Source organism: Sus scrofa, chromosome 3 (genome assembly GCF_054392235.1).
Source record: "Sus scrofa isolate SSC_HxYL_T2T_F1_AM1 chromosome 3, Sscrofa_HxYL_maternal_Yorkshire_Landrace_v2.0, whole genome shotgun sequence".
NCBI lineage: Eukaryota > Metazoa > Chordata > Mammalia > Artiodactyla > Suidae > Sus > Sus scrofa.
In genome coordinates this window covers 11,723,155-11,746,597 of record NC_139385.1, presented here as the reverse complement: position 1 = coordinate 11,746,597, position 23,443 = coordinate 11,723,155, and the positions used below count along the sequence as shown (strand labels likewise).

The window sequence follows — 23,443 nt, the reverse complement described above, 5'->3', positions numbered from 1 at the left end:
TGGGTTGCTTGGGGGTTTTCTGAATATCGAGTTACATGAGTTCTTCAGATATTTTGGCTATTAGCCCCTTATCCGATATATGCTTTGCGGTTATTTTCTCCCATTCAATAGGCTGCCTTTTCATCTTATTGTTTCATCTTGCTGTGCACAAGTTTTTTGGTTTGATGTAGTCCCACTTGTTTATTTTTGTTTTCGTTGTTTTTGCTTTTGGTGTAGATTCAGAACATCAATCGCCAAGACCCATGTGTTTTCTTCTAGAAGTTTTATGGTTTCAGGTCTTACAGTCAAGTCTTAATCCATGTGTGTGTGCGTGTGCGTGCGCATGTGTGAGCGCACATGTGTATGGTATAAGATAGTGGTCCAGTTTCACTCTTTTCCATGTGGCTGTCCAGTTTCCCAGGCATCATTTATTGAAAACTGTTCTTTCCTCATTATATATCCTTGGCCCCTTTGTTGTAAATTAACTGACCATGTATGTGGGGGTTTATTTCTGGGCTCTCTGGTCTGTTCCATTGCATCTGTTTTAATGCCAATATCATACTGTTTTAATTACTGTACTTTGTAGCATAGTTTGAGATTGGGGCATGTGATGCCTCCATCTTTATTCCTTTTTCTCAGGATGGCTTTGGCTCTTTGGGGTCTTTTGTGGTTCCATACAAATTTCAGGATTGTTTGATCTATTTCTGTGACAAATCCCATTAGAATTTTGATAGGGATGGCACTGAATCTGTATATTGCTTTGGGTAGTATGGCCGTTTTAACAAGATACTTCTCTTTCAGTTTCTTTCATTAATGTCTCATCGTTTTCAGTATACAATTCTTTCACCTGCTTGGTTAAATTTATTCTAGGTATTTTCTTGTTTTGATGCAATTGTAAACGGCATTGTCCTCTGATAGTTTCTCTTTCTTACAGTTGGTTGTAACTGTCAAGGAACAAGAGATGTTTGTGTAAACTGATTTTGTATCCTCCAACTTGAATACATTTGTTTATTAGGATTAAGAGGGTTTTTGGAGTGGGGGGGTTACACCCATGGCAGGTGAAAGTTCCAGGGCTAGGAATCAAACCCATGCCACAGCAGTGGCACAACACTGGATCCTTAACCCCAGTACTAAGAGTTTTTGATAGAGTCTTTAGGGTTTTCTATATATGTCATGTCATCTTCTTCCTTTTTTTTTTTTTTTTTTTTTTGTCTTTTTGTTTTTTCTAGGGCCGCACCCATGGCACATGAAGGTTCCCAGGCTAGGGGTCTATTCAGAGCTGTAGCCGCCAGCCTGCACCACAGCTCATGGCAATGCCGGCTCATCAACCCGCCGAGCGAGGACAGGGATCGAACCGGCAACCTTATGATTCCTAGTCGGATGCGTTAACCACTGAGCCACGACGGGAACTCCTCTTCTTCCTTTCTAATTTGGATGTCCTTGATTGCCTTTCTCTCCCCCCGCCCCAAATTCTCTGGCTAAGACTTCTGATACTATGTTGAGCAAAAGTGGTGTGAGAGCAGGCATCCTAGTCTTGCTCCTAATCTTAGAGGAAAAGCTTTTAGCTTGTCACCATTGAATACGACATGAGTTATGGGCTTGTCACATAAGGCCTTTACTGTGTCGTGGTAAGTTCCCTCTATGCTCACTTTGTTGCCAGTTTTTATCATAAACGAGTGTTGCATTTTGTCACATACTTTTTCGGCATCTATTGAGCTGATCATATGTTTTTATCCTTCAGTTGGTTAATATAGTGTATCATTGACTCGTTTGTGGATGTTGAACCATCAACTGCATCCCTGGGATAAATCCCACTTGATCATGGTGTGTAATCCTTTGAAGGTATTGTTGAACTCTGTTTGCTCATACTTTTTTTGTTTTGTTTTGTTTTGGTTTGGTTTTTTTTTTGATGTTTGCATCTATGTTCATCAGGAATACTGGCCTTAATTTTCTTTTTTCATGGCATCCTTTCCTGGTCTTGCTATCACGCTATTGCTGGCCTCATAAAATGCGTTTGAAAGAGGTCCTCTCTCTTTGGTTTTTTGAAAGAGTTTGAGGTTCGTATTAATTCTTCTTTGAATAGTTGGTAGAATTCACCTGTAAGGATGTCTGGTCCTGGACTTTTGTTTGTGGGAGGTTTTTGCATCACTGATTCAGTCTCCTTGCTCGTCATCGGTTTGTTCAGATTTTCTTTTTCATCATGATTCGGTGTTGGTAGGTTGTGTGTTTCTAGCAATTTATCCATTTCTTCTCGGTTGGCCAACTTATGCATTTTTTTTCTAGTTTGGCATATAATTGCTCATAGCAATCATTTGTAATCCTTTATACTTCTGTGGTATCAGTTATAACATCTCCTCTTTTATTCCTGATTTTATGTGAGTCCACTGTCTTTTTTTCTTGGTGAGTCTAGCTAGAACTTTGTCGGTTTTCTTTATCTTTTCAAATAACCAGCTCTTAGTTTCCTTGACCTTTTCTGTTGTCTTTTCTATATTTATTTCTGCCCCAATTATTTTTGGGTTTTTTTTTTGGTTTTTGTTTTGTTTTGTTTTTGCTCTTTAGGGCTGCACCTGTGGCATATGGAGGTTCCCAGGCTAGAGGTCAAATGAGAGCTACAGCTGCTGGACTGCACCACAGTCACAGCAACACGGCATCGCCGACCCACTGAGCAAGGCCAGGGATCGAACCTGCATCCTCATGGACACTAGTCAGATTTGTTTCCGCTGAGCCACGACGGGAACTCCTCTACTCTAATTTTTGTTACTTCCTTTCTTCTAACTTTGGGCTTCATTTGCTCTTCTTTTTCTAATTTCTTAGGGTGTAGATTTAGCTTGAGATTTTTCTTATTTAAGTAGGCATTTATTGCTATGAACTTCCAAGAACTACTTTGCATCTCATAAATTTTGATGTTACATTTCCATTTTCATTTGTATCACAGTATTTTTTTTTTTCCCACTGTACAGCAAGGGGGTCAGGTTATCCTTACATGTATACATTACAATTACATTTTTCCCCCACCCTTTCTTCTGTTGCAACATGAGTATCTAGACATAGTTCTCAATGCTATTCAGCAGGATCTCCTTGTAAATCTATTCTAAGTTGTGTATCACAGTATTTTTTTAAATTTCTCTTTTGATTTCTTCTTTGGCCCATTGGTTGCTCATAATTTGTTTAATCTCCACATGTTTGTGAGTCTTTCTTCATGTAATTAATTTCTAGTTTCATACCATCAGGGTGAAAAGAATGCTTGCTATGACTTCAAATCCTCTTAAATTTATTAAGCCTTGTTTTGTGATCTAATTTATGATCTTGCTTGGAAAATGTTCCATATGTATTTGAAGAGAATTTGTACTCTGTTGCTTTTGGATACAGTGTTCTTTAAATAGCTGTTAAGTCCATCTGATCTAACATGTGTTTTAAGATGAAATTTCTGTATTGATTTTCTTTCTGGATGACCGATCCACTGATATAAGTGGGGTATTAAAGTCCCCCACTCTTGTTGTAATGCTACTTTTCCCTTTGGGTGTGTTAATACTTGCTTTATATATGTTATTACTCCTATGGGTTTTTTTGTTTTTGTTTTTTTTTCTTTTTAGGGCTGCACCCGTGGCATATGAAAGTTCCCAGGCTAGGGGTCGAATCAGAACTGCAGCTGCCAGCCTGCACCACAGCCACAGCAACTTGGGATCTGAGCTACATTTGTGACCTTCGCTGCAGCTTGCAGCAACAGTGGATCCTTAACCCACTGAGCGAGGCCAAAGATCTAACCTGCATCCTCATGGATACTAGCCAGATTCTTAACCTGCTGAGTCACAACAGGAACTCTGTGCTCCTATGTTGGGTGCAGAAATATTTACAAATGTTATATCCTCTAACTGGAGTGACCCTTTTAGTATTATGGGATGCTTTTGGCTCTTATTACAGTCTTTGTTATAAAGTCTATTCTAAGTAGAGCCACTCCAGCTTTCTTTCAGTTTCCATTTGCATGAAGTATCTTTTTCCATCCCTTCACTTTGTTTCCGTTATGTCCTTACATCTAAAGCGTGTCTCCCTATACTTAAGTTAGAATTTTTGGGGCAGTTAAGGTGCACACACAAGGTCACCTGTCCCACACCTCTCAAATGTGCACTGTGCCCACTCTTCTTCTGCAGTGAGGCTGGAGTTCAAGCAGACAGTTTGTCCAAACGGCCAGAGGAGGCTGGGGTTTCCTCTTGCACTTGGTCTTATGCAAACTTAGTCTTGGCCAAGGCCGGGGAAGTACACAACCAGACCTCAGTTCTTGCAACTTCCCCCAGCAGAGCTTACAGCCTTCCGTTCTAATTCTAGAAATACCAAGTGTGTTGCCCAGCCCACTGCATGACTTCGAAGCATGGGTACACTCCAAGCAACATTTATTCAGGACGGGCGAATAGCCAGATGGGGTAGGGCCAGGGTCTCCCCTCTGCTGCCAAACCTCAGGCTCTATACATGTATATACAGGGAGGGGCTGGAGGTGGGGAGAGCACCACGCAGCCTCAGACAGCGGATGCCAGCTTCCGCTTGGTGCTCTCGCTGCAGCGGTGCAGGATGAGGTCGGCGCTGGGCCTCGGGGGCACGGCTGGTTGCGGCTTGGGGCGCTCGGTCTTGGGCTGCTCCTTTTCTGCCGGTGGACAGTGCCAGGTGAGGCCCGTCCTGCCCTTTGCCCTGCCCCACCTGTTCAGCCCTGCCTCTCTTAACACTTCAGGCCACCCCTCACCCTCAAGGACTCACTCCCAATTATCCAGCCCCACCCCTGACCCGGTCTCTCATCACCCCCATTGAAGCTGGCCAGCTCCCTCCTCTCCTGGTACCGCCCTGGCCCCGCCCCCAGGCTCAAGCCCCGCCTCCAGACCCCTCCCCACACTCACGCAATGGATTCCCCGCTCTCTGAGGCCCCGAGCGCGGCTGACGCTGGCGCTGCTGCAGAAAACGAACGCTATTGCGCCGATAGGCGTCCTGGCTGATGCGCTTCCGCGACCGCTGGTGGATGCTGTGCGCGTTGTGGATGGAGGACCTGGGCCCAGAAGGACAGGGACTTTGGTCAGCGCCTGGCATTCTTGCCCCTCCCGTGTCCCTGCCCGAGAGGACTCTCATGGCCCCCTCTGGGGTCCAACGATTAGCCCAAGAAAGTGGGGAGCGGCAGGGGGAGATGGGGTGGGTGAGAACGGAGGGGAGGGGTAGGGTAAGCGTTCGGTAGGGCCGGGGCCTGAAGGCGACCGCCCTGCACCTCGCAGACCCCTGCCCTAATACAGAGCCCAGGTCTACTTCCAAAAGCCCTCGCCAGCCTTCAGTCCGCCCCCGCCACAGGAAGCCCTGCAGACTGCCACAGCCCTCACAGGCCAGCCCAGCGACTCCAGGACACTTTCACCTCCACCTCGCATCCCTGCTTTCCTATTGCCCTGTGCCAGCCTCGCCTTGGGGTAGGGCGTGCCAGCCTCTATCCAGTGAGGGTGCTGCCTCCCACTGCAGGCTGGGCGCCCCTGACCCACGTCCCCTGCCCCAGCGCTGGGGGCCTGGACCCCCAGAGGGAGACAGCCGTGATTCACCCTCCGCAGTCCCGCCCAGCCCGCCCCACTGTTCCAAGGGACACCCGCTCACCTCCGGGGCGGTGCTCCACGGCTCTTGATCTTGCTTTGGGCCTCGGCTACGTCCTGTCCTGCCTTCTGCAGGTACATGGATGGGAAGTAACCTGTGATGTCTTCTTTCCTGCAACAGAGGCCGCCCTTTGAGGCCTACGCGGTGGAGGGGATGAGGGTGGGGCCTCAGACCTGGGGCCAAGGCTCCCTCTAAACAGCTGGGGTCAAGGCAACTGGGAGGTTGCCAACAGGGCAACCCACACCAGGCCTGCACCTGTGTGCCTCCGTTTCCTCATCTCTGCCACACAGGCCTTCCCAGTTGTGACACTGGGAGGGAAAGAAAGCCCATCCATTTCCCCAGGGACGTGTGTTTGCTATAAAACATCTGCAATTTTGTATATGTCCGTTTTTTCTTTTATGGTGATTGCCTGCTGTGTCCTAAGAAAGCACTGCCTACCTCCAAGTCACCAAGTCCCCTACGCTTTCTTCCAAAAGCTTCTTAGATTTGGTGCTTGGTAAAAATCTGTAATCTGTCCCAAAGTTGTATGGTGTGAGGCAAGGGTCTAGTTTCTTTCTTTTCTTTTCTTTTTTTTTTTTTCCCCCCTTCTCCATAGAGATATCCAGTTGTTCTAACACACACTTTGTTGAAAAGATTTTTCTTTGTATTCTCACTAATACATTTGGTCGTAAAATACAACAGCCTTGGCATAATACACACTCCACTCAGTAAAACTCTGATTCTTCTTAGCTGCCAGAAAAATCACAAATATTTTCTCAGGGGTACATGATGGGGGTTAACCGAATTTGGGTCTAAAAGGTTGAGAAGTCCTGCTTCAGAGCCCCCAGCCCAGACCCAGGTTGATGGGGTTGTTGTGGCCACAGTCCCGCTGGGGTCAAAGATGGGCCCTGTGACTCAGGACACTGAAAGCGTGTGCAAGACCCTGGGATTCTGCTTCCTCCAGAACAGGGGGAGGAATTCGTGTTCCCACATCCACTTGGAGGAGTAAATGGATGTAAATTACAAAGAAGGATTTAAAAGTAAAAAGGGGAGTTCCCTTCGTGGCCTAGTGGTTAATGACTCCAACTAGGAACCATGAGGTTGCAGGTTCAATCCCTGGCCTTGCTCAGTGGGTTGGGGATCCAAGATGTGGCTTGGATCCTGCGTTGCTGTGGCTCTGGCATAGGCTGGTGGCTACGGCTCCAATTAGACCCCTAGCCTGGGAACCGCCATATGCCGTGGAAACGGCCCTAGAAAAGGCAAAAAGACCAAAAAAAAAAAAAAAAAAAAGTAAAAAGGATGACAGGGTTTGCTCTATCAGCCAGCAAATAGAAACAGTACAACAATTAATTGTGTTGCCAGAAGGAATAACAGACAGACTGATCAGAGGACATGACCCCAAGTCACAAAGGAAAAATGTACCCACTCAGACAAAGGCATGGAGCCCGTAGATACAAGGAATTATTATGAGTCCTCACTAAAATGGATACAGCCCAGAGAAAGGCGGCGAGGTCAGCAGTGAGTCCGCACAGGTCCAGCCCCAGGCCAGGCTGACTCTTGGGGCAGGTGTGGTGAGAGGGAGGGCACAGCTCTCCTACCTGACGACCCACCAGCCATCCAGGAGCTTATGAATGACCTCGATGGTCTCCCCCTGCTCCAAGGACACCTCGTCCTCCAAGAGGGCAGTGTAGGATTTGATGGTGACGTAGGGCTCACCTGGAGGGGGGAGGGGCAGAGTGTGAAAGTCTACCTAGCATGGGGCCCTCCTCTCTGGGCCTGGGGCTTCCTCCAGCTTTCCCCCCCTCCTCATGCAGGGCCCCTGGACTTCTGCCCTCTGCCCACTCTACCCAGGGGAGCCCACCCATTCCCACCCACCACCACCTACAGCAGAGACCTGGCCAGGCAGGAGGTGTAGCCGTCCAGTGACACCTGAGCTATTCACCTCTAGCCCACTGTTGGCATGTGGAACTGCCATCCCCTATCTTTTCCAGTTTTTAAAAAGGAACCATAAATCCATATAAAATTATAAAATCTATTCACATATGAGCAAACAATACTGATTTTTTTCCAACTCTCCATGGACCACATCCAGCCTGGGAGCTCCCAGTTTCTCCCTTCTGGTCAGCCAGGATGCCTCCAGGCAGCCCTCCTTTCTGAGCCTCAGGTGGGCTCATCATGCAGTTTCGCAGGGGACCTGGCCCCAGGCTGGCAGGCCCCCCCCCCCGCAACGTGTCCCAGGGTGACCTCATCACCCCACTCACCTCTGTGGTACCCTCTCATCTCCCCTGTCCTGACCAAGGGCCCCGCCTCCTACCCCAGCCTAGACAATGGGGTCTCAGCCTGACTCGCCCTGTGCCCAGCCCACCGGAGGGTCTGACCCCAAGGCAGTCACTTCTGGCTTCTCTATAGTCCCACCCCTGCAGCAGAGGAGGGCGGGGCACCTTCATAGTTGGGCTCTGGATCCTCTGATTCATCAGGACTGTCCAGGGGCTCCAAGTAGGATGCCGGAACCCAGCCACGCTTTGTCTTCATTTGGCAGAACCACCAGCCTGTGCCGGGGATGCGGGGCAATGAGTCAGGGCGGGTCTGGAGCCTCCCTCGGCCATCGGTGGGGGTGGGGGAGGGGGGGGTCAGGATGCAGAGCCACAGGCATCCAACCCTGGGATTCAGAGACGTCACCTTCCCCACTCTCCACACCGAAATCCCACGCCCTGGTACACACAGGGGTCACAGAACTACAGTTCAGAACTCACTTCACACACATCGTGATGACAAGTTCACCGGCCCACCTGGGTCTAGTGCACAGTCACAGGCCAGATGTGTGCAGACCCCCACAGCTGCCTGGGGCACACTCTCAAGAGAGGGTAACTTGCCGTGTGGCCAGGACTGCCAGGGCCCCCAAAGGAGCCAAAGTCCCTCCGAGGGCCAGGCAGGGAGGATGCTGGGGCTGCCTGGGCGGGGGCAGAGCCTTGGAGGGGGCTGGTGGTTGGGGAGGGAGGTCCAGGCAGGACGGCGGGGGGGCTGACCATTCTCGTTCTTCTCCACGACATCCACCACGTCGCCCGTGGCCAGAGTCATCTCGGAACGTGAGTTCTTCTCGTAGCTGGCGATGGCGCGGTACGTCTGCAGGATGATGGGGCCTGTGATGTCTGGGGTGAGGGGCAGGGTAAGCGGATGCTGTGGCTGTCTCCTCCTGGCAGGTGTGGGATCCAGGTCTGGGCCACCAGAACAGGCCCTGGCCTCCCCTCCCACCCTGCTCCAGGCGCACCAGGGGCGGACACACCCTGCGTCCTGGAGAGCAGCAGAGACGAGCTGGTCTTCACAGCTCTGCACTTATTGAGCACCTAGTGTGTTCCAGACACACATTCTCTTTCTCATTTGATGAGGTTAGTGAGCAGCCCTTCTTAACACGCACACGAATCACCCAGGGATCTCGCTACGACACAGGTGCTGATTCCACAGGTCTCTGGTGGGGCCTGAGAGTCTGCATTTCTTTCTCTTTTTCTTTTCTTTTTAGGGCCGCATCTGCGGCATATGGAAATTCCTAGGCTAGGGGTCGAATTGTAGCTGCAGCTGCCAGCCTACACCACAGCTATAGAAATGTCAGATCCTTAACCCACTGAGCGAGGCCAGGGATCGAACCCGCATCCCCATGGATACTAGTCAGGTTCATAACCTGCTGAGCCACGATGGGAAGAGACCCTGGGGGGCTGCAGGCACAGAGGAAAGGCCATGTGAGGACACAGCAAGAAGACAGCCATGTGCAAGCCAAGAGGACAGGCCCACACCTTGGTCTCAGACTCCTGGCCTCCAGAAAAATGAGAAAACGCATTTCTACTGATGAAGCTGCCCGGTCTGGGGCGCTTTGTTACAGCAGCCTAAGCTAAGACACGGCTGGTCCCACTGACTGCTTGAAATCCTGCTCCACATTTAGTAGCTGTATATACTTGTGCAAGAGTCTTAACCTAAGGAGTTCCCGTCGTGGCGCAGTGGTTAATGAACCGGATGAGGAACCATAGGGTTGCAGGTTCAATCTCTGGCCTTGCTCAGTGGGTTAAGGATCCAGCGTTGCCATGAGCTGTGGTGTGGGTCGCAGATGCGGCTCGGATCCTGCGTTGCTGTGGCTCTGGTGTAGGCCGGTGGCTACAGCTCCAATTCGACCCCTAGCCTGGGAACCTCCATATGCCGAGGGAAGCGGACCTAGAAAAGGCAAAAAGACAAAAAAAAAAAAAAAAAGAGTCTCAACCTAAATCAAGCCTCAGTGTGCCCAGCTGAGGATCAAAGAGGTTAATGGCACAGTGGTACCTACATCCTAGTGTTATAGAGATGACGGCATGAGTTGATACATGGAAAACACTGAAAATAGTGTCTGGCAAAGCTAAGTGCCTGATAAATGTTAGCGTTGTTAACAATTACTGTGCAATAAAGATTAGATATTATCATGCCCCTTGAGTCGCCCCTAAAGGCCACTTTTGCCCTCAAATCTGTTCATTCATTCAACCAGGACATCCCCCAGGCTGTTGGGAACCAGGGTCCGTGTTGGGTGCTGCAGCCATGGAGGTGAGCTCCCTTCACAGTCCGGTGATTCGCAAAGACCCCACACTCTTCCTTTTTTCTTTTTAGGGCTGCACCTGCCACATATGGAGGGTCCCAGGTAAGGGGTCAAATTGGAGCTGCAGCTGACAGCCACAGCCACAGCAATCCCAGATGTGAGCTGCATGCTTGTGGCAACGCCGGATCCTTAACCCGCTGAGCGAGGCCAGGGATCGAACCCACATCCTCACAGATACTAGTTGGGTTCTTAACCCACTGAGCCACAACGGGAACTTCCAAAGGTCCCGATTCTTCAGTGCAGCTACCAAGACCATTTCACAGCCCCTCTCACCTCCTGCTCTCCTCCCTGCACCCCCCCAAGCTCAAGGTCCCTGATCCCGTCAACAGCCTCTTAGGGTGACCCGCACTCGGCTGCCTGCCAGCCTCTCACCTGCAATGTTATTCTTGCCATCTCTGGCCATCAGGTATGTCTCGGGCTTTTTCACCCTGCAGGAGAGAACAGTGGGCTCTTGCTGCTCAGCGGCCTCCTGGGAACGGGATGCTCTGAGGAGACCTACAGACCGTCCCGGGAATGTTCCTAACGGGAACGTGGGAAGTGGGGGCCACCGCAGAGAGAAGGTAGCACCCGGATGGGGGTGGGGGGCCTTGGGAGGAACAGGAGCTCGCCTGTGGGGCAGAGGAGGAGCCCCCCTTTCCCCCTGCCCCCCACTGCAGGTGCAAAGGAGAAGGCTCCCGGGCCTGTCCCTTCAGCTGGAGCCTCAGGAGAGAAGCAGCAGGGGGTGGACCCACGGGAGCCGCCCTGCCCGGGATCGGGGTGTGTTCAGGGCCTATTCGCACTGGCTGGGGCACTGCCGTGTATCTGGCTGGCTGTGGGTCTGTCTATGGGAGCCCCTGTCATCCAGGCCTCCCCGGGCACTCAGTGACCAGGGAGGGACAGAGAGAAGGGTTTCGGCAGCCTGCCTGGAGCCAGAAAGCACATTCCCTCGAGATGTCCCTCAGCCTTTCGGGTGCCCTGCATACAGGAGACCCCCGGGGTGACGGCAGGCAGAGAATGAGGTGACAGAGGAGGGGCAGGCAGCTGAGATGTGCTCAGGAATCAACAGACCCTTCACATCCTCTCGGGGGCTCCGCACTTCACAGTTTGTAAACATGCTCCATGGGACCCGCGACTGCATCTGGCCCTCCCGACTCCACCACAGGTGTGGAAACCACTTTGAGGAGGCTCCAGGCCCCACCGCCAAGCAGCCGAGTCAGGAAAAGGACCTAGGACTTGGGACCCCCAGCCCACGCCCAGCACCGCGAGGCTCAGGGTCCAGGTGGAAACTTGGCAGGGAGGCAGGGAGGTTCCAGGTCACGTGGGCCCGTGTTGGAATCCTGCGTCCTCTGCTTTCCCGCTGTGTGACTTGGGGCAAGTCGCTTGCCCTCTCTGAACTTCAGGCTCTGGGTGTGTCACCAGGGGAAAGTCCCGCCCCCTCCAGGCCAGGGTCCGACTACCCTCTCCCGCCACTCACTGGCTGTCCGCGGGGAGCTTGAGGTCGTCGGGACGCACTTTGAAGAAGTTGAGGAAGTGGGGGCAGCGGGAGATCTTGACAGGCAGGCTCATGAGCGCGCTGCAGTATTCACTGAGGGTGCCCTGGCGGCTCTCGGCCACCCGCTGCCCATCAAACCACCTCGGGGCTGGCCGGGCCGGGGAGGGGCGCAGAGAACCAGTGAGCACATCAGGTCAAGTCCAGAGGGGGTGGGCGCAGAGGAGCCAGGACCGGGGAGCCCGCCCAGGTGACTCGGCCCCCCTCCTCACCTGGCAGGTGGGGGATGATCCTGTTCTCCGGGGTGATGTCCCCGGCCTCGATGGGAAACATCTGCTTTAAGGTTTTCTAGACAGAAAAGCAGATGTGAGGGAGTCTTTTTTTCATCACAGCTCTGTAAAAGCGCAACCTGAATACCCTTTGAATCGACTGGGCTAGAAGCTTCTGGCGGCATCCTGGTTTCTTTCTCTCCCACCTCACATCCAAGCCGCCAGCAAATCCTTTTGGTTCTGCTCCCCAAATGTATTCGGAATCTGATCGTTCTCGCCACACCCTCTGCCACCACCCTGGTCTGAGTTGCCACCAGGTCTGATTCCTACCACCTTCTTAGGTCACTCCCCTCTCCCGCCTCGTCTGCCCTCAACCCAGTGTCCAGAGGAAGCCTCCTCTGCTTTTTTTTTTTTTTTTTCCTTATTGGTTGCACCTGTGATGTGTGGAAGTTCCCAGGCCAGGGATCAGACCCAAGCCACAGCAGTGACAATGCTGCATCCTTAACCTGCTGCACCACCAGCAAACTCCACTTTTTAAATGAATTAATTTTTTTTTTTTAGAGGGAGCCTCTGTAAGTTGCATCTCTGCTCAGAATCCTCCTTGCCCCTCAGCTCACTCAGAATGGAAACCAAGGAGTTCCCACTGTGGCACAGTGGAAACGAATCTGACTAGTATCCATGAGGATGGGGGTTCGATCCCTGGTCTCACTCAGTGGGTTAAGGATCTGGTGTTGCTAGGAGCTGTGGTGTAGGTTACAGATGTGGCTCGGAGGCTGCATGGCTGTGGCAGCTCCAATTTTACCCCTAGCCTGGGAACCTCCATATGCTGAGGGTGTGGCCCTAAAAAGCAAAAAAAAAAAAAAAAAAAAAAAGAGAGAGAAATGGAAGCCAAAGGTTCCATGGGAGTCTATAAGGTGCTACACAACCTGCCTCTGCCTGCCCTGCTCACCTCCCCTGCCACCTCTCTTCCCGTGTTCAAAGACAAAAAAAACAAACAAACAAAAAAAAAAAAAACAAGGTAACCTAGTGACAGCAATAAGAGGCAAAAGGCACGCCAAGGTCTTCTATACTCTGTGGAAAATGCACACTCCACACAACTGTATGTTGTTCCTGGACTCTGTGTGTGTGTGTGTGTGTGTGTGTGTCCCCAGAGTAGGAGCTGGGACTGGATATAGGATGAAACAAGCCCTCCACTGCTTTTGTAATGTTTTGTCTGTCTGTTTTGTCTTTTTAGGGCTGCATCTGCGGCATATGGAGGGTCCCAGGCTCGGGGCAAAGTGGGGCTGTAGCCACCAGCCTACGCCACAGCCGCAGCAATGCCAGATCCGAGCCGTGTCTTTGACCTTGATAGGAAACATCTGCTTTAAGATTTTTCTAGACAGGAGTTCCTGTTGTGGCTCAGTGGTTAACGAATCCTATTAGGAACTATGAGGTTGCAGGTTCACTTCCTGGCCTTACTCAGGGGGTTAAGGATCCAGCATTGCCGTGAGCTGTGGTGTAGGTCACAGATACGGCTCGAATGCCACGTTGCTGTGGCTGTGGTGTAAGCCGGTGGCTACAGCTCCAATTCACCCCTAGCCTGGGAACCTCCATATGCCATGGGTGCGGCCCTAAAAAATACAAAAAGATGAAAAAAAAAAAAAAAAAGATCTTCTAGACAGAAAAGCAGATGTGAAGGAGTCTTTTTCTTATCACACCACAACTCACGGCAACACCGGATCCTTAGCCCACTGAGCGAGGCCAGACATCGAACCTGAAACTGCACGGATACTAGTCAGGTTTGTTACCGCTGACCTTTATAGGAACTCCTTTTGTAATGTTTTATCTCCTTTATGTGAAAAAAGGCCTTGCAGCAATGGCCCAGCGACATCCGTTGTGATTCAGGTGCTGGCTGTGTTAAGGCTGGTGATAGTTTTATTTGCAGTAATCTGAATTTCACTTTATTTTGCCTGTGGCCGAAGCATGCAGAAGTTCGGGGGCCAGGAACTGAGCCTGCAGCACAGCAGTGACCCAAGCCACAGCAGGGACAACGCCAGATCCTTAACCCACTGAGCCACCAGGGAACTCCAGCATTTCCCTTTAAATTTCTCACACAGGAGAAGCGCAGGAACCCCCATACTTCCCTGCCTGTGGACTGGACCTGGGGGGGACCCATCTGGCTTGTGAGGCTCCTCCATCCACCTGCCTCCATCTCGGAGGGGCTGGGTGGGGCGCCCCCCTGCCCCCGCCCTGGCTCAGGCACTCACGTGGAATTCGTAGATCTCAGTGAAGCGCCGGTAGACCAGCTTCTCAGACAGGTCCTGCCACTTCACCAGGAACATGTAGACCTGGGGATGGTGGGAACGTCGTTCAGCCGTGCGCCTGGGCAGCCCCCCCACCCCCTGGTGGAAGCCACAGGCCTGGGGATAGGAGGGGAGAGCCCTCTTTGGGGTAAGCTGGGCCACAGAAAGGGTCCCCGGGCTGCTGCCTCCGGCCTTAGGACCCCAGGGCAAGACGGTCAGCTTCTCTCAAATGAAATCAAATTCCTCATCAGCAAATTGCAGTCAAAATAGGACCGGACTGCTAGGGCTGGTGTGAATGTTAAGAGGAGGTAAGATGCCGAAAGGGCTGGGCTCAGACAACGCAAGAGCTCAGTGAGCCATGTGGTTCCATTCATGTGAAATGTCCAGAAGATGCAAATCCACAGAGACGGAAAGTAGACTAGTGGTTGCCAGGGGCTGGGCTGGGCTGGGGGGAGCTGGGGGGAGGAGTGACTGCCAATAGGTATGGAGTTTCTTTTGGGTAGTGATGAAAATCTAAAATCAATTGTAGTGATGGTTGTGCAACTCCATGGCTATACTAAAAACCACTGAATTGTGTGTGGCACAGAGGTGAATTATATGGTACAGGGATCATAGCTCAATAAAGCCATTATTAAAAAGGCACTCGGTAAGAAAAAGCACGCCTCCGACAATAGTTAGGGGAATACTATGCAGCCGTGAAAAAGAACAGGTTACTGATACATGCAACCATGTGGATGAATCTCAAAAGCATTATCCTGAGGGAAAGACGCCAGACATGAAAGGCTACATATGGTTCCGTATCTATGATGTTCTCAAGCAAGCAAGAGCAACTAACTAATTTAAGGAGGAAAAATGAGGACAGTGGTTGCCTCTGGGGATGGGGAGGAAAGACTGGGGTGAGATGGGGTGACTCTTGATGAGACTTTGGATCACATAGGGACAAGCACCGTCAAAACTCTGCAAATGTATCTCTAAGATTTATGGGTTTCGTTTAACATCAAAAAAGGAAACAACTATAAACAAATGCTGACCTCTAGTTGGTGACATGCATGCGGAAGTACTTAGGGCAAAGTGACTGGCAATTGCAATTTGCCTTGAAATGCACCAAAAATAAGATGGGTTGATGGGTGGACAGATGGATGGACGAATACATGAGAAAGCCAGGACTAGATAAAATGTTAATGTGGCATCTAGCTGGGGAGCCTATGACTGGTTGGGTGTTTTGCTTTGTCTTGAAAAATTCTTTCAACTTTGCTGTATTTTTCAAATTTCTCAAAATAAAATCTTAGGGAATAAAAACAATAGGATGAAGATGCCAAAAACATTCTGAAAATTAGATTATAGTGATAGCTGGACAACTTTAAACATACCATTGTATACTTTAAAAGGATGAACTTGCTAATATCTTACATATTTAGAAATAAAATTAAATCAGCAAGGATTTTTTTTTTTTTTGGTGGGGGCATCTGTGGCATGTAGAAGTTCCTGGGCTAGGGAAGGTGTCCACGTCTCAGCAGCAATCCACGCCATTGCCCAGTCCCTTAAGCCACTGAGCCATCAGGGAACTCCAACAAGGATTTTTTTTTTTTTTTTTTTGCTTTTAGGGCTGCACATGCGACATAACAGAAGTTCCCGGGCTAGGGGTGGAATCAGAGCTGCAACTGCCAGCCTAAACCACAGCCACAACAACAACCGGATCCAAGCTGCATCTGTGACCTACACCACAGCTCACAGCAATGCCCCCTGAGCAAGGCCAGGGGTCGAACCTGCATCCTCATAGATACTAGTCGGGTTGCTAACCTGCTGAGCCACCATGGCAACTCCCAGAATTTTTTTTTTTTTTAATTTTAAAGTTGGAAACAAACAGAAATGCATGAATTTAACTATATATAAAATGGGTAGGGAGTTCCCTGGTGGCCTAGTGGTTAAGGATCCAGCATTGTCATTGCTGTGACTCTGGTTACAGCTGTGGCGTGGGTTCGATGCCCTCTGCATGCTGCAAGTGCAGCCAAAAAAATTACAAATAACCTAAACATTAAAGAAAAATGGAAAAGACTCTAGTAGCTTTTAGTTAGAGTATTTTCACTACTACTCTCAGCCTAAAAAGACTAAAAAAAAAAACAGTAAAGAAAACCTGAATTTGATTTCATAGGTGAGTAGGTTTATTGTTAATTGTGGGGTGGGTATAGCTATGCTGAAACAAGTGCATATGGACATGAACAGAGGAGTAAATATATTGCTCCTGTTGAGAGCCAGGGTTCTCACAGTGAAATAAAGGAGCTGCAAATATAAAATGCTGAGAGGCAACAAAGATATGAAATGGCTATTCCCCTCAGTCTGTCCACGGAAAGGGCAGCCATGAGCCATGACACCTCAGCGGCAATGAGCACAATTAGTGTCCATATCTTGGTTTCTAATATCATGGCCACTAAAAAGAACCAGGGCTCTTAAAATGGTGGAGTCTGGGCTGGGGCTGGGAGGGTCCAGGAGAGGCTGGACCATCTTGTGCCACAAGAATGTGCTCAAAGAATGACAGGCTCTACGGTTAGCGAACCCAACTAGTATCCTGAGAATGCAGGTTCGATCCCTGGCCTCGCTCAGTGGGTTAAGGCTCCGGCGTTGCCATGAGCGGTGGTGTAGGTGGCAGACGCAGCTCTGATCCCACATTGCTGTGGCTGTGGTGTAGGCTGGCAGCTACAGCTTTGATTGGACCCCCTAGCCTGGGAACCACCTATGCCTCGGGTGTGGCCCTGAAAAAAAGACAAAAAGACCAAAAAAAAAAAAAAAAAAGAATGAGACAGAGTAGGTTAAAAATAAATAAATAAATACATAAATAAATAAAAAACACAGAGGCCAGCCTGGGACAACCTGCGCATCAAAGTAAGTAATGACAGAAATGAATTATAACCCAGTAAATAAACTAGGAATCTGTGGATCCCCTACTGACATAAATAAAGGAAGAAAGGAACGCCCTTAGAGTAAAATGTTAATTGATAAATGTGGAAGGACAGCTGGTGTTTAAAAACCATTATTTGGCAATCCTTAGAGTAATCTGATTCAGGCAAGAGTCCTCCCTGTACTGTAACCATCAGGATATTCACCTATTCACAAAGGCTGCCCACAGGCGGGTTAGTTAGTCATTACAAAGGGGAAAAGGGTCCCTCTCCCGCAGAGACACGGGGAGGACAGGTCCAGGACTTAGGGATCTGAGTTAACACTACCAGTGTGAGAACAAATCAAAATCGCCTGGCGGGCTCCTGCATTTCCAGCATCTAACCTGTGTCTGATTCTTGGTTAAAGAATCAGACACAGGCAAGCCGAGGAGCGTTCTACAGAATAACTGGCCCCATCTCTTCAAAGGGTCCAGATGAAAAGGATAAAGACTGATTAAGCCTGACCCAGATGAAAAACAGCAAAGAGACAATTCAGATGCCACAGATGATCCTGGATTGCATTCTGGACCCCCCCCCCCCCGCAAAAATGTTCTACAGAGGGACAACTAGGACAATTGGTGGGATCCAAACAGTGTCTGCGGGCGGCACAGCAGTGTTCTTTCGTGTTACTCTCCTCATTTTGATACCTTTGGTTATGTACGACAAGGTCCTTGATTTTAAGAAATACAAGTTCTCCAAGTAACTCCCAAATGATTGAGAAAATGTATATTCAGCGGGGGTGGGGGTGGGGGGGTGGTCAGACAGACAGATGGAGGGGAAGAAACAGAGACAGGAAACGTGGGTGAAGGAGGATTGGGGTGATTTGTATTTGGGGGGCAATATTCCTGTAATTTTGAAATTATTTCAAAATTAAAAGTTAAAGAGGAAAGGTTGGGAAGGAGAGGGCCTTTGGGGCCGGCATGTCCCCCAGGGCAGGAGTGGGGAAATCTTCTGACACCCCGTGGTGGTGCCACCCCAGGGACGGGCCGAGACTCTAGATCACCTCCTGCCCGCCCTCCCGAGGACCCCCTCCCAGAGAGGCTGCAGGGACACTTGGGGGGCGCGGAGAGGGTTCGGGGAACAGGGAGCGGGATGGGTGGGCCAGGGCCAGGTCGCCGGCCCCGCACAGGGGGTGGCGGCGCGCATCTTTTGCGGGGCGCACGTGCACTGCCGCCCGGGAAGGGGCGGACTGAGACCCAGAGACGGGGAGCCTCGGCCCCGACCCGGCGCCTTCGCCCCTCCGCCGCCCGCGTCTCGGGCTCGTGGCCCCGGCGCGGCGTGGGGACCCGCACCTGCGCCCCGCGCCAGGTACTCACGTAGTGCTGGCTGGGGACGAAGCGCTTTTCGAAGCCCAGGAGGGCGATGTGGCGGATGAAGGGGTCCCCCATGGCTGGGCTGCGCGCCGGCCGCCTCTGCTCCCGGCCACTCAGGGCTGGGCCTTAAATAGGTTGGAAAGAGGAAGTCGCCTGTGTCGCGGCGGGGCGCGGGGGCCGGAGGGGGCAGGGAGCGTGCAGATACGGCTTTGCTTCTTTCGGTTTCTGGGCTTCCTCGGGCTCCCGCGGGGGGACGTGGGCAGCCACACGCACGCAGGGGTGCGGGGACATGCCCGGCCTTCCCTCCCCGCGGCCGACGCTCTCCTCGTGGCTCCTCCGGCCCAGCCTCGTCGGCCCCCCTGTTCCGGAAACACGCCCCGCCGCTCCCACCTCAGGGCCTTTGCACAAGCCGCTGCACCTGGCCCACCTCCCCGCACCGGAAACTCCCAGCCTCATCTGCTACAGGTTTCTGCTCCAAGGCTTCCTCCTCGGAGAGGCCTTCCTTGACAACTTCACATCAAATGGCCAAACCCCATGCGGCTCCCACCCCTCGTTCCTGTTTTGATTCGGAGTACTCAGCACTATTTTATTTTTTACAGTATCTTCCATTACCAGACTGTGAGGCCCCTGAGAGGAGGGTCTGGCCTGTTTTGTCAAAGGCTCCGGCCCCAGCCCCTGGCACGCCCCTGGCAGGCGGTGGGCCCTCTGTAAATATTCACCTGGTAACTACCTCATTCACAGAAGGACCAAGTGGAGGACTCCTCCAGGGGAGGGTGTTCGAACCTCAGGGGCACAGCCTGGGGTGAGCGAGTGCGGCCCGGGGCCTTCGCCACGGCGCAGACTTTGAGACCCGAGTTCAACTCCTGATCAAAGGATGGCGCCTCAGAACCGCTTCGGTTCCCTCCTGAGGGAAATGGGGCCCCCAGCTCTGCCCAGAAGGGGACTTAGGATGCAGGTGTGAGGAGGGGAGCAGCATGTGGGGGGAGAGGATGGGGCCTCCCGCGCACTAAAGCCTGGGGACTCGGCCAAGGAGATGGAGGCCTGGGGCGGCTCAGGTTGTAGAGCTGATTCAGCTGATTCGGCTGATTCGAGGTCACACAGCAAGTGGTCTCAGACCAGGGCAGTTTGGCTGTAGGCTCAAACGGGCAGGACCAGTGTGTGGCCCAGATGCTTAGATTCTAAGATGGAGAGAGGAGGGAAAGGCCATCAGCACAGGCAGCCCCTGAGAGCCACACGTCCTCCTGGACCACTGGGGGTGAAGCTGGGAGGAGGGGTTTTATCCAGGGAACATGGAATAGACGACTCTGCTCTGAAAGATGTGCTTGGCCAGTCCTCCGCCAGTTACCGCCGCTCCCAGCTTACGCCTGCGTCACCAGCCCTGCAAGTCCTTCCTCTGATCATTTACGCCTCTAGGATCTTCTAGCACAGAAGGCTGCACTACTCAGCAATGGGAGGGAACGGCCACATACGACATGGGGGAACTTTCCAGACACAAAGCAGGGGGCACAGGTTGGGGGGGGGTTTGGTGGTGGTGAGAAGGCGCAAAACACACCTTCTGCAGGATGCTGTTGACACCAAGCTCAAAAATCGCCCAAGCCAGTCTTTAGGGAGCCAGGGAGCCTCCGGGGCTGGGAGGGGGGCCAGTGCAGAGGCCCCGGGAGGCAGGATTCCTGCGCTGCCCTTTTCTGCGACTGTTGTACCTCAGGAGCAAACTGAAAGCAAAGCCTCGATTGCGTCGGATCCCAGGATGGACGGCGGGCCTCACTGGACTCCGCGAGTGGCTCCCGCAGCACAAGGTCCATGGCTCCTGGCTGAGCAGCTGTCTTTTAATTATTCACTAAGTGCGCCCTCCCTGAGGGACGCTCAGCTTGTCCCTGGGCTCCCGTGTCCCACCAGGTGGTGCCGCCTTCAGGTCCCCACACGGACCCCAGCTGCACACCTGGGCAGGAGGGCAGAGGAGGCGGCTGGTGGGGCTGCAGTGGAACCCCTCCCGGCGCTGGGTCAGGTCGAGGCCACCGCACTTCCCTTCTTCTCAGCGGCCTTTCCGCTCTTGTGTAAGCGCCTGGCCGGGCTGCTGGTCCTGTGGCCCCAGCTGCGACCCAGCGGCTGAGTGGTCAGCTGCCACCTTTGCACTTCCCTCCGTGATCGCTGCAAACCTCGCCTTGCTTCACCCCGCTCCCGCCCCCCAGACAGGGGGCTGCTGAAGCACGAAGTGGTGGGAGTTCCCGTCCTGGCTCAGTGGAAACGAATCTGACGAGCATCCATAAGGAGGCAGGTTCGATCCCTGGCCTCCCTCAATGGGTTAAGGATCCGGCATTGCTGTGAGCAGTGGTGTAAGTCGCAGATGCGGCTCGGATCTTGTGTTGCTGTGGCTGTGGGGTAGGGCGGCAGCCACAGCTCTGATTAGACCCCTAACCTGGGAACCTCCATATGCCGTGGATGCAGCCCTAAAAAATTAAAAAAAAAAACAAAAAAACAAAAAAACAAAAAAAAAACCAGCAAAAAACCCCACAAAGGATGAGGTGGTAAGAACTCGTGTTCACTGTAAGCTGGCTCATGGCCTTTGTCAGGATGGGACCGGCTTTACTTTAATGCCTGGAGGAAACAATGACCAAATGATAACTTTTTTTACAAGTTTGTGTCTCCTCCACCCAGGAAAAAACCCTTTGATTTATGAATTACCTCCGTTTTTGCTAATTTAAAAAAAAATTTTAGAACTTTCAAATTGTGCAATTATAGACAATTGCAGAAAAATAAAGGATTTAATGAAATATTATTATAAAGTCGATAGCTAGCTATCCAGCCTATGGGGATTAGAACAATCCCGAGCTCCCAGACCCTCCCACCCCACCCCACTTCCCATGGAGCACTCACTACCTGCAGACTTAGCCTGGGTCAGGAGGGCTTCAGATTTCTGATCACATCTTATCCTCATCATGAGACTATCGGGTAGGCACTGTTATTTCCCCCACTTTATAGAAGGGAAAACTGAGGCACAGAGAGGTAAGCGGGCGGTCACCACCCGTAAGCAAAACGCTGGGTCCTAACCTCCGCAGGGTGGACCCTGGGCCCATGCTTTTAACGGTCTGCCGGCCCCGCTCCTCAGCCTTGAGGAGCCTGGGACTCAGCGATGACTAAGGGCACAAAGCAGGGCTTCCCGGTCTGCCCCAAAGCCCCGGGCCTCTTTTCAGATGCCACCTTCCCACTCTCAGGCCTTCCCCAGATGGACTGGGCTGGGCAGTTCCTCAAGGAAATCCCCAGGGCTGGGCCACGGAGCCAGGCTCTGGGGACAGGGGTTTGGCATGAGAGCCCGAGGCCCCGGGCGGCCCCTCCAGGACCTGCTTGTCAGGAGAGGAACTTAGGGCCTCAGGATCAGATCAGAGCAGCCCTCCCTATGGGCCTCTTCCTTCCCAAGTCCAAACTGAGTCCCTGCCGCCCCCGCCTTGGGCTAGAACAACCTAGGTGCTCGTACCAGGCCCAAGACAAGGCCCCCTGGGCCAGCCACAGCCCCACTTCTCACCCCCGAGCCGCTGCTGCCCGGTAGGCAGAGGGGCCGCCTGGCTGTGTGGGGCGGGACTCCGAAGGCAGGCAGGTGTTTCCAGGTGGAAGTGCAGACCACAGCCGCTGCTTCCTGAGGGAGCCCAGGCCTTCCTTTCTCAGCAAATCAGAGCGGGAACGGGCTCTGGCTGGGTCGGCGAAGGACGGTGAGGTCTCATCAGAAGGCAACCAGGAGCCTGCGCTCGGGAGGGGGCCTAGGTCACACCCGAGTCACCGCTTGGGAATCACACCCTGGGCGTTACTCCTTCCCTGGGCCTGATGACCCTAGGGTCCAGCTCTTGGCCTGGGGACACAGGAGGGAGGGCTGTAGCTGCAGATCATCAGAGGACACACCTGAGCCTTTGGTCTGCAGGCGGCCACGGCCAGCAGGAGGACTGTGGCCCGGTGGCCTGGGGCCCCGCTCACACAGACGCACTCACACTGGCTTGTGTGCTCCTTGGCAAGTTAACTCAAGCCCTGAGCCTCAGTTTTGTCACCTGTACGATGGCATCAGCAACCGGACCTACGCTGGCCTGCTGTGAGGATTTAGGGAGGGCCAAGGCAGTTTCTTGCTGTTTAAACTGAGGCTCTGACGAGGGAGAAGTCACAGGAGGGAGAGCTGCTGCTGCAGGAGCAACCTGTGGGACGCGCGCGTGGTGTGGCCCCTTGTCTCGGGGAAGGGTCAGCCGTGGCTCTGCTGGGGTCCCGGGGGGGTGCTGGAGGCCTTCCCAGGCCAGATGGGTGAGGTCAGAACCAGACATCCAGGGGCTGTCCGGCATCTCTGCACTCCGTCTGGCAGTTTGATACCAAGTGGGCCCTTCCCAAATCCATAAGCGGGTCCCTGCAAGCCGGTCCCACTTCAACGCCAGAAGCCTCCCACTGACCCCCAGGGGCCTGTGCCCTTCCTCCCGCCCCACGTCCTCACTGGGGCCAGATGTGTCATGCGGTGGTGAAAGTTATTTGAAGCTCATCAACCAACCAACCAACCAAGGCTAAATCCAGCAGCAGGCTGCCACCGCAAGGGAGTTTATGGGTTTGAACTCGAGCTGCTTTCAGTAATGAAGAAATCCCACCCTCAGTCACGGGGCTGGGCAGCCATTTCCACATCTCTCCAGCCCCGAGACGTGCAGGAAAGCCAGCGTGGGACTTGCCAAGGGCTGAGGACTTCTGCCACCTCCAAGGGGGTGCGGGACAGTGAAGACGCACAGGCTCGGGTGGGGCGGGGGCACAGGTGGTTTACAGAAGCGTCTGGCAGCACATACTGTTTTGCACCTACTACCAGGCGCAACGATGCCAACTCTCTTGGGATAGAAAACCAGGGTCAACCCTGGCTCTGGCTTCTGACCACATGCCTGCTTTGATCCTGCCTTCCCAGAACCTCAACTTGCAGCCTCCCAAGACCTTTCCCTAGAGACTTTAGGTCGCTCATACAGGGTGTGAAAGCTTTAGTCTAAATTACAG

General features: G+C 52.4%; 1 protein-coding gene and 1 long non-coding RNA gene across 3 annotated transcripts; one reads left to right on the top strand and one right to left on the bottom strand.

Moving 5' to 3' along the window:
- Positions 1-10: 10 nt before the first annotated feature.
- On the top strand, positions 11-6,302 carry LOC146404394 (uncharacterized). The gene is made up of 2 exons (XR_014840346.1): positions 11-2,913; positions 3,089-6,302. It is a non-coding gene; the product is annotated as an uncharacterized LOC146404394 (long non-coding RNA).
- Positions 4,491-18,550, bottom strand: NCF1 (neutrophil cytosolic factor 1). Of its 2 annotated transcripts, NM_001113220.1 has the most exon segments (11): positions 4,491-4,615; positions 4,863-5,008; positions 5,593-5,700; positions 7,167-7,284; positions 8,010-8,117; positions 8,595-8,717; positions 10,553-10,608; positions 11,634-11,799; positions 11,921-11,996; positions 14,164-14,244; positions 18,449-18,520. In NM_001113220.1, coding segments are annotated over 11 exon segments (1,179 nt in total).
- Positions 18,551-23,443: the final 4,893 nt, after the last annotated feature.

What these genes read in the sequence shown, in the direction of transcription:
- NCF1 (XM_085015322.1), bottom strand. Translation starts at nt 18,520, where the DNA reads ATGGGGGACCCCTTCATCCGCCACATCGCCCTCCTGGGCTTCGAAAAG. An exon ending in GATCATCCCCCACCTGCCAG is followed by an intron (nt 11,800 to 11,920) that starts GTGAGGAGGGGG and finishes CGGCCCGGCCAG; the next exon opens with CCCCGAGGTGGTTTGATGGG. An exon ending in AAGCTCCCCGCGGACAGCCA is followed by an intron (nt 10,609 to 11,633) that starts GTGAGTGGCGGG and finishes TCTCTCCTGCAG; the next exon opens with GGTGAAAAAGCCCGAGACAT.